Raw genomic sequence first — 9,664 nt, 5'->3', positions numbered from 1 at the left:
TTTACTAAGAATTATTTATTTTCAAAATTGAAAAATTAACATTTTTTTAAGAATAAAATAAATGAATATTTCTTTGCTTTTTTTAAATAAAAACATAATCTAAGCAAGATTATTGGACTTCGATTTTCAGAAATATAAACCAGTATTGTTTTGATAATACATAGGACTCAAACGTTTTGATGCAAAACTATATTATACATAAAATGTTAAAATTTAAATTGGCGCCCTTTAACAGTGCTGTTAAAGCCTTACATGCTGAACTGTGCTGTTAAGCGAAAATCTCTTTCTTCCAATCTGGTCACACTGGCGTCAGAACATGTGCTCTGGCAGAGAAAACAAAACAGCGTAATTTAATTGAAAATTCGTGAGTTTGAAAGCTGCAATCATGGCGGATCATGCGTTTCATCGGCCGGGGCCGCTGAAGCAAGCGAACAAGGCCCACAAAACGGGCCGTCATCGCTCCAAAGGAGCCATAGACAATGCCCAGAAGGGTAAGTGCAGATGCTTGAAGGGATTACCAGGCCTGCGGGCGATCTAAACCACCTCCAACTTGCTCCCACAGGAAAGATTGGCCTGAAGGCCATCTCCCACAAGCACAAGCAGCAGCAGCGCAAGGAGCAGCGTCGCAACCAGATGAACCAGCTCCGCAAGAACAAAAGGGATGAAGTGCTGGAGCAGAAGAGGAAGCTTGGTGGCCAGAACACCGCTCCCTTCCTCGTCTGCCTGCTGCCCATGCACGAGCAGATCGATCCCAGGTCCGCACTGGCCATCCTCCAGAGCTGCGACAGCGAGCTGGTGGTGGAGAACTCCCCAAGTGGGATTGTTTACATGAATCTTCCACGCTTCAAGCAGCGCTTCGCCTTTGTCACACCACCTGTGGGTCGTGGAAATGAGCTAATTGCCCTGGATTACCTTAAGGTGTGCGATACCACTCTGCTCCTGACCTCGGCCGCCTTTGGCGATGACGAGATCTTCGATCGCTGGGGCCAGCGGATCTTTAACATGATGTCCGCCCAGGGAATACCCACGCCCGTGGTGGCCCTCATGGATCTGGAGTCCATCAATCCCAAGCGACGCCCTGCAGCCAAGCAGACGGCTCAGAAGATCATCTCCAAGCTGCTGCCCGAGGAGAAGATCATGCAATTGGATACCGCCAGCGAGGGTTTGAATGTAATGCGTCGCATTGGGGGTCAGAAGAAGCGCATCCTGCACAACGTGGCCAACCGGCCGCACCTCTTCGGCGATGTGGTGGAGTTCAAACCGAGTTCCGATCCCAGCGAGGATCTGGGCACCCTAGAGGTTACTGGCTTCCTTCGCGGACAATCTCTGAACGTGAATGGCTTGGTGCACATTCCCGGCTTAGGGGACTTCCAGTTGAGTCAGGTGACGGCACCGCCAGATCCTTACAAACTGGACAAATCTCGTGATGGCGAGAATGCCGAGGTACGTCTGCTGGACCGCAGTGATCCTCTGAAGCGCACCTCTCTCCAGAGCGAGAACATTCCCGATCCCATGGACGCGGAACAGACGTGGCCCACCGAGGAGGAGATCGCCGCCTCGCAGCAGGAGACCAAAAAGATGAAGCTGGTAAAACGTGTGCCCAAAGGCTATAGCGAGTACCAGGCAGCCTGGATTCCCGATGTCGAGGAGGTGGCAGATCCGGACTGTAAAAAAGACGATGACATGAGCGACGACGATGATGATGATGATGATGATGACGACGACGACGAGGAGGAGGATGATGAGGACTTCATGTCGTGCGATAACAAATCCTTCGAGGATGAGTACGAGAAACGGGACTCCGACACAGAAGAGTTTCAGGACAGTGCGTCCGTGGCCTCGGAGGCGGCCGTCAACGATGAAAAGTACGATCAGCAAATGGACTTCCAGGAGGAGCGTGAGACTCTCAAGCAACTACAGCAGGCGCGCACGGATCAGCTCTGGCCGGATGAGGATAGACACGCCTTTGGATGTGCCCGCCCACGAGAGATTCCAGAAGTATCGTGGTTTGGAGTCCTTTAGGACATCGCCCTGGGATGTCAAGGAGAATCTGCCCGCCGATTATGCGCGCATCTATCAGTTCCAGAATTTCGATCGCACCAAGCGTAGGATTCTGAACGAAGCTAAGGAGTTCGAGGGTGTGCTGGTAGGATCCTTAATTAATCGACTAGTAGAATTTACTTTATTAATATATTCTTGTTTTCAGCCTGGTTTCTATGTCACCCTCCATGTGATCAATGTGCCCGAAAGCCGCTGGAATGCTTTCAGGTCCGCCCAGCTCACCGACAACATCATTGTGTACGGAATGCTACCTCACGAGCATCAGATGTGCATCATGAACGTGGTCCTGCAGCGAATGCCGGACTCAGAGGTGCCCCTTAAATCTAAGGAGCAGTTGATTGTCCAGTGCGGCTATCGCCGGTTTGTGGTGAATCCCATTTACAGCCAGCACACTAATGGGGATAAACATAAGGTGAGAGTAATACTCAATGTGCAGTTGAACAAACATTAATCGACCAAAATCCTTCAGTTTGAAAGGTATTTCCGCCCGTACGAAACAGTCTGCGCTACGTTTTACGCCCCCATTCAGTTCCCTCCGTCGGCCGTGTTAGCCTTCAAAGTGAATCCCGACTCGACCCTGGCGCTGGTGGCCCGCGGACGCCTGCTCTCCTGCAATCCAGATCGCGTTGTGCTCAAGCGCGTTGTCCTCAGTGGTCATCCCATGCGGATTAATCGCAAGTCGGCCTCGATCCGATACATGTTCTTCTACAAGGAGGATGTGGAGTACTTCAAGCCGGTGAAACTAAGGACCAAGTGCGGACGACTGGGACACATCAAGGAGTCGCTGGGCACGCACGGCCATATGAAGTGCTACTTCGATGGCCAGCTGCGATCCTACGACACAGCGTTCATGTACCTGTACAAGCGAGTTTTCCCCAAGTGGACATACGAGGAGTGCCTGGTGCGAACGGCGGAGCACGAGCGACAGCATGCGTCGGCAAACAGGAGAAACTCCAAGCAGATAGCCATGGAAGAGTAATGGAGTATGTTACTAAAAAGCTCGTACGGATAGTAATCAGTGGACAGTTTAAAAAGAGTTTTTATTTGTAATAGCTACACAGAGTAGAACAAAATTCGAATAACTTTTGAATTTATTTCTTCTGAGTAATGTATAATTTATAGCTTTCCAAGAAATGTCCAAATTAATATTTTTCTCCCTTTAGTTATTCCGTGAAAACCTTCAAACCACACCCCCTAAAAAGTACATACAATATGTACAGAAAATCCGCATCCATCGTTATTTATGTATGACTGCGTTGTATAATAGGAATAATAGAATTATATTCACAAACAATTGTCTTAACTTAACGATATAGGCAATACAATATACATACATAAAACATGGATACGATTAAAAGCTTTTCGCATTGCACAAGGATCAAGGAATCGGTCGGGCTCTCATATATGGCTAATACAGATTTGTGGCTAGGATTGGGTGGTGGGTATAAGGAGAATAGGGACTTTTATTATTATTTAGTAGTTGACGGACAAACACTTGCGCCGCTTCTTTTGCAGCTGCTCGATCTGCTCACTAATCTGGATGGGTGTTTGGAAACCTCTGACAATGCTATTGACGGTCAGTACCGTGGCGATGAACTGGCTAATGGATATGTGCCAGGACTCGGATGTGTTTGTGCTGCTGCTGCTGCTGTTGCCGCTGCTTGTCGTTGTGGTCCTGCCATTGCCACTCGCCTGGCGCAGTTCCTCCTCGAGAGCCACAAAGAGGCGGGTGGTGCCGATGGGCTCTGCAGCGGGTGTGGTGGGATTGCCATTGCTATCCGGTTGCTATGACAAGATAGTACACTTAGGTGATTAAAAACCTTTTGGGTAAAAAAGCAAAACTTACTTCATCGCCACTGCCTCCCAAATTCAGCTGGGTGAAGCTTTCCAGGCTGGGCTCCTTCTTAATGTTGCTGTTGCCCAGCTCGAGGAGATTCTCATCTGCAAATAAGTCAAGAACTTAATTAGAGGCTCTTTCAGGGTAAAGGTTAAACTTACAAGCCCTCTGCATCTCTTCATCTTGCACCAGACCCATGATCTCGATGATGCTGCGCCACAGCAGCTGGAAATTCTCCTTGCGCATGTGCGGAATGCTGTGCTGCGAACAGGACGCTCCCTCATCCGGCTGGTCCAGCAGATAGCCGAGACTGCCCAGGCTTCGCGAGTCCGTGGCAGTCGAGTCGGCGCGCTCTTGTCGAGTGGCCGCAACCAGGTCGCTGATCTGTGAGAAATTCGATATAGTCTCAACATTCAGAAGCATGTGGTCAGCGGCCGCAGCAGCTTGTGCTCCGGCTGCCACATCCGCTCCCGTTCCCACTCCCGCTCCGGGCGGCGTCATGCGAGCCGCTCCCAGATCTGAAATATCCGAAAATGTGTCAATCGATTCGTAACGGCCCTGCTGGCGTAGCCCTCTCTGGGGCCCGTCTTCGTCCCGCCCAGCATCTGTGGATGTTGCTGTACCCTGGAGTGCCGGCATGTCCACGTAGAAGGTCGAGCTGCGCTGCGCCAACGAGGAGGTGTTGGAGTTCAGCGACAGATTTGGCGTGCGCGACAGGTCCATGAATGTGTTACCCGAGATTCCGGCCAAGTTGTGCAGGTGCTGGGTGGCACTGATCAGGGCAAAGTCGTCGGCATCAAAGTTGTGATCCGAGGGCGAGGGCAGCGCCTCCATCGATTCTGATGCGTCGTTGCTGCAAATGGATTTCAACCGTTAATTTGATTAACACTTTTCTAGGGTTTGCAATTATTCCATTACAAGGGAGCCACTCCAAACACCTGGCTTAAGGAAAAACACTCACTCAAAGAAATCCTCCGCCTCGAAGGCCTCCTCGGCATCGTCTTTGGTGCGCGGACGCGGACGACGCGAGCGTTCAATCTCCGCTTTGGACAAAAGAGGCGGCAGATGCAGAACAAACAGCAGCTTCAGCTTCTCCATGCTCTTGGTGGAGCAGACCAAGCCCAGGGCATTGATAAGCTGGCCAAAGTCTAGAGAACCAGTGCCTCGCTTGTCTGTGAGCTGGTGAAAAGTAAGCAAAAACTTACAGATTTACTCCAGGGAGCTGACTCAACGCTAACTTACCCTGAACAACTTTTCACCAATGTCTACACTGACGCACTTTCGCCAGGGTGTGAGCTCCGTGAAGAGCGTGTGGAACACCTCATAGTTGACGCTGTAGGCCTCGTGTCTGTCTCCAGAGGCTCCCGCCTCATGGATGGCCCTGCTTGGCGACTGCGGCACCAGTTGAGGCATCTCCGACAGCGGGCATTGGGCCTTCTGCTGCTGCTGTTGCAGGGACTTCAGGGCATGCTTCTCCTCGCGGATGATGGTGAGCAGCTTGTGCAGCTCATTGCGGCTGAAGTACGGATTCTGGACGTAGGCCTTTACAATGGTCTTCTCGTTGTCAATATCAAACTGTCGCATGGTCAGCCGACGGTGTTTGTTTCGCAACTCTTCTATACGCTGCTGGGTTATCTCCTCGCCGAATTTGGTGTACGCCTCATGGATCAGAGTCTGTACGGTTTGTGTTTGGATTTTGCGCTCCATCTTTCGCTTATCCGTAGCCGGGGGAACTTGATACTCCGGGTTGTAGATCCCCTCCAGATAATTCTGCAATACCAACATGGCTTCGCCATCATCCTGGCACTGCAGCAGCTTTTCCCTATTCCACTCGATGATTTGCAGCGAGATCATAAAGATGATTTTTGCGCCCTCGTAGAAAAAGCAGTCCAGGATGTGCAGCGAGCTCTCGTAGCTGATCACGCTCATAAAGATGGTAAGGAACCACGAGATGGAGATCATCTTAATCACTCCCAGCTGCTCCAGGTGACCGTGCAAATCGGCCAGATGTGTTTCCACCAGTTCGTTGAGCACTCCCTGATCAATCTGGGCCCCCACCACCTTATCCTTGTAGTAGTCCGGCAGTAGGTTCTCGCACAGACTGGCCAGCATCCAGAAGGCGTTCTCCTCGTCACAAAAGAGCAGGAACACCGACGACACAATGTTCATGGCCTGGCAGTAGCCAACCTGCGGATTGCGCAGTGCATAGGCCTGCAGGACTCTTCTCAGAGCTCCAATGCCATCGGTACTCTGGAATGCCGGATGCTCGGGCAGCGAACGCGGCAAGTCACGATCGATCTCGTCGTGTGAAAAGCAATTCTTGATGCAGGCCGCCTTCTCTACCAAATCCTCGTACAGGCCCGGGTTCATCTCCTTGTCATGAATCGCCCCCGAGAAGATCAGCCAGATCTCCTGGCGCAACTTGTCGGGAATGCCCTCCACAATCAGATTTATCACGTCCGTGGTGCGGAACATTCCGATTCCCCGTCCAAAGTCCCGGAAATGTGCTTCCCAACGCAACATTTTCTCCTCTTGCTTCTGCACGATCTCCGCACTGAACTGCGTCTTGAATGTGTTCATCAGAGCGGTCTGCTTGCTCCACGAGATGTCGTATTTGGCCCGTTCCCGACTCACAGGACTGTTATAAAAAGAAGATATGATAGGTACATGATTTTTTAAGCTATGTTTTAAAATCCTAAACTTACACATGGATGCGTGCGAGAAGATCTGTGATCTTGGAGATTAGCACATCTCTGTCCACGATGTGAGCAAACATAAAAGGCACATTCTCCGATGTGATGATGACAATTTGATTTTCAAACCGTTGCTGGCCATCATCTTTTTTCTCCACACTCTAAATAGAAAAAATAAATTGAAATAAACGTAATATATATATAATATATATATTTCCACTACCCACCTTTATGGTCTTCATGGGTATCACCACGCTGACCAAATCCTTGACATCGCTACGAAAGCATAAGAAATTGGGCGACAGATAGATAAAGCCGGAATTAAACCGCTTCGAGTAAGGTGTCCAAATATTGGCCTTGATCTTCCCATCAATTATCTCCGACTGAGGCAGTCGGAAATATATGCGAAACTCCTCTGATTTCTGGCGAGCTGTTAAGTCGCGCAGCAGCACGGGCTTCTTGGATGTCTTGTTACCCAACCGTGCGAAATTTGAGGGATCGTGGTCGACGACGGGACTGTCAGGATCGTGGATCAATTGCTGTATTGCCATTTTGTTGAGCTGCTCGATTAATAAATGCGCCTCGCTGGCGTTAAAGAGCATTGTAAAATTATACGTCATGTTGTTGGTGGTCTTCAGATAGATCGTATTTGCATTTCGGCTAATGTCCTCCAGCTCTGCAAAGCGTATGATGCGCTTGATCTCCTGGCCCAGCATATAAGAGTAATAGCAAACGTGGTTCAGCGAGATGTATAGCTGACCCTGTCTTGGGATCTTGTTCTTCACGTATCTGAAATGGAAAATCCTGTTAGGAAGGAATCTTAAATAATATAACAAGCTCATTGCTTGCTTACGTGGCTGAGTAGGAGTTAACCAGTCGCTCTTCTTCGGGCATTTTGAAGATCTGCCGAAATTGTGAAGTCATCACCTTGAAATCGGCCGACTCGCCAGTATCATCTTGGTTGTTTTGCGTGTATAGTGACTGGATTTTGCATATGGTGAAGTTGGTCACCTCGTCCTCGTTCTCCATCTCGTCCAGCACTTTAAACAGATTGCTCTGCAGCCATTCCCAATCCCTGACTATCTCATCCTGGGTGATGCCAATGGCGATTTCTGTGGGTATATGTTGGTTTTATATTATAAATATGAGCAGCTGATATTATAACTATTGATAACACAAGAATAAATGGGTTTTGTTATGATCATTATATCAGTGAATCAAAATAAATTAATTACACAAACCATTGATAAGATATACTTATTAATGCAAAAGCCATACAAGCTTCTTATGTGTCAAAAATTGTTTTCGGTTATACTTGTAGATCGTTAAAGTAAATAATAATATTATGTTATGAGTTTTTACTAGTACACTTTGAAAGGGATGTGCTCTGTTCAATAAAGAATCCATATCATCATAATTTTGTTTCTTTATGAACTCGAAAAGCAAAATTCTGATTTGATTGCTTATCAGGCAATCTTTACATTTTTAGAAATCTCAGACTGTAGCATAGAATCGATGGAAAAATTAGACTTAAGTAAACAAATACATTGTGTTATTAAAGTTTTTATAAAAGTATAAGCGTTCAAGTATTCAAAGTACACTGCTCCTTCTATAGCCTTCCATTCTTAATATATTTAAAATTGAATAACAAAAGAAATGAGCCAGCCTCCGCAGCTTTTGTAATCAGCCTCGTTCCGTGTTTACGTAAGCGATGCGAGGGAACCGTAGTTGAAAGAAATATTGGCATACTCCCATAAAAGCGTCGCCAAACCCGATGATTCACGGTCATAGATTGCTGGGCACTGGGGCTGAAGGAACTGGAACTGATAAGGCGGATGAAACTGAGCTATGGAACCTACCGTAAGACACCTCCGATGAGGGCGTCTGGTGGAGGATGCGGTATGGAGCCGGTTTGGTGTTCATCACGCTGTCGTAGGTGCCAACCAGCATGGATCCGAATCCCCGGGATTCCCCGTGGCCACGTCGCTTCTGCAGGACGAAGTATCTCGAGTGCATCTCGGCAATCCTGTGGGCGGAACGGGTTTTTATATAGTCGGTTTTCGTTAGGGGGACCCACTCTAATGGGGAAAATCTGGGGGAGGGGGTTTCTTTTTACGCAGCAGGAAACACAGTTGGAAATCAATTTTCAAGCTGCCGCTGCTGCTGCTGCTGCCGCTGCTGCCGACTTTGCACAGCTGCCTCTTTTTGCGTTGCGGAATCGGAGCTGCCGATCCAAAGACTTGGGAGTCTTGAACTCGGCTCAATTAGTTATCAACAAATGCAATTAAACTAACTGCAAGTACGGCGTTCATGCGTGACCCTAATACGTGATCTACGTCACTCCTTTTGGAATGCATTTCGTGGTAATATCTTTCCGTGAGACACCTTCCATAAACACAACATTGCATATACACATGCCATTTATCCACCCACACACACACTCACACACCCATGCAGGCATGTTTAATTTAGATTTTCGGCATTCCGTGGTTCTAGCTTTAAGTTCGGTGTAAAACTCACCAAAAGGCCGAGGGCAGGAGCAGCTCCTTGGGTTGAATCCACATTTTGATTATCTGTGGCCCGTTCGAGGCCTTAAATTAAAAATTACTCTTTGTTTAGTACTGCATCGAGCGCTGATTGTTGTTTTTGTGGCAAGTGTGACCGTTGGCTGTAAAGCGGAAATAGGCACTAAGAACGAAGCGAGCTATTGTGAATGGTTTTTAAAGCGGGATATTTAAATTCGTTAAAATTGTACGGTAAAACAGTGTGATTTAATAAGATAAAGCTATTCGTTCTTGCAGTTCAGCATAATCAATTTTATGAATCTTTACAAAATATATTACAAATATTAGTCACTTTTTTATCGATTCAACAACGGGTTGCTCCAAAAGCTATGACACAACATTTTAACAATCAAACAAAAGGGCAGTAAATATTTAAGGAAAGAAAGATTTTAATTTTTTTAATTTTAACTAGTTTTACAAATTAAAAAATACGCAAAATTCGGCTTTTGGTTTTTAAAATTTTTTTTATTATACTTTTTTAATGAAAATTGAAATTTTCTTCTAATCTT

General features: G+C 47.4%; 2 protein-coding genes across 4 annotated transcripts; one reads left to right on the top strand and one right to left on the bottom strand.

The window, feature by feature from the left end:
* The first annotated feature begins 281 nt into the window (after window positions 1-281).
* On the top strand, window positions 282-3,407 carry LOC128258057 (pre-rRNA-processing protein TSR1 homolog). Its single transcript, XM_052989434.1, is given in 5 exon segments — window positions 282-491; window positions 563-1,953; window positions 1,955-2,146; window positions 2,207-2,473; window positions 2,531-3,407. Coding segments are annotated over 5 exon segments (2,466 nt in total). The 5' UTR covers window positions 282-385; the 3' UTR covers window positions 3,041-3,407.
* Window positions 3,299-9,270, bottom strand: LOC128258056 (TBC1 domain family member 9). Of its 3 annotated transcripts, XM_052989433.1 has the most exons (11): window positions 9,112-9,270; window positions 8,451-8,617; window positions 7,445-7,703; window positions 6,819-7,380; window positions 6,604-6,752; window positions 5,141-6,536; window positions 4,860-5,077; window positions 4,522-4,751; window positions 4,060-4,416; window positions 3,908-4,002; window positions 3,299-3,846 (listed from the first exon to the last, which is right to left on the bottom strand). In XM_052989433.1, exons 1-11 carry the CDS (start codon window positions 9,153-9,155, stop codon window positions 3,535-3,537), a joined length of 3,789 nt encoding a protein of 1,262 aa, XP_052845393.1. In that variant the 5' UTR covers window positions 9,156-9,270; the 3' UTR covers window positions 3,299-3,534. The 3 variants fall into 3 exon arrangements, with proteins under 3 accessions (XP_052845393.1, XP_052845391.1, XP_052845392.1); XM_052989431.1 differs by having other exon boundaries at window positions 4,060-4,751; XM_052989432.1 differs by lacking the exon at window positions 9,112-9,270 and adding an exon at window positions 8,669-8,820 and having other exon boundaries at window positions 4,060-4,751.
* Window positions 9,271-9,664: the final 394 nt, after the last annotated feature.

Source organism: Drosophila gunungcola, assembly GCF_025200985.1.
Source record: "Drosophila gunungcola strain Sukarami chromosome 3L unlocalized genomic scaffold, Dgunungcola_SK_2 000003F, whole genome shotgun sequence".
Taxonomy (NCBI): domain Eukaryota; kingdom Metazoa; phylum Arthropoda; class Insecta; order Diptera; family Drosophilidae; genus Drosophila; species Drosophila gunungcola.
Note: the sequence above shows the minus strand (reverse complement) of the source record. Positions and strands in the feature narration are given on the sequence as shown.

What these genes read in the sequence shown, in the direction of transcription:
- LOC128258056 (XM_052989431.1), bottom strand. Translation starts at nt 9,155, where the DNA reads ATGTGGATTCAACCCAAGGAGCTGCTCCTGCCCTCGGCCTTTTG. An exon ending in GTTAACTCCTACTCAGCCAC is followed by an intron (nt 7,381 to 7,444) that starts GTAAGCAAGCAA and finishes TTTCCATTTCAG; the next exon opens with ATACGTGAAGAACAAGATCC. An exon ending in CTTCTCGCACGCATCCATGT is followed by an intron (nt 6,537 to 6,603) that starts GTAAGTTTAGGA and finishes TTTTTATAACAG; the next exon opens with TCCTGTGAGTCGGGAACGGG.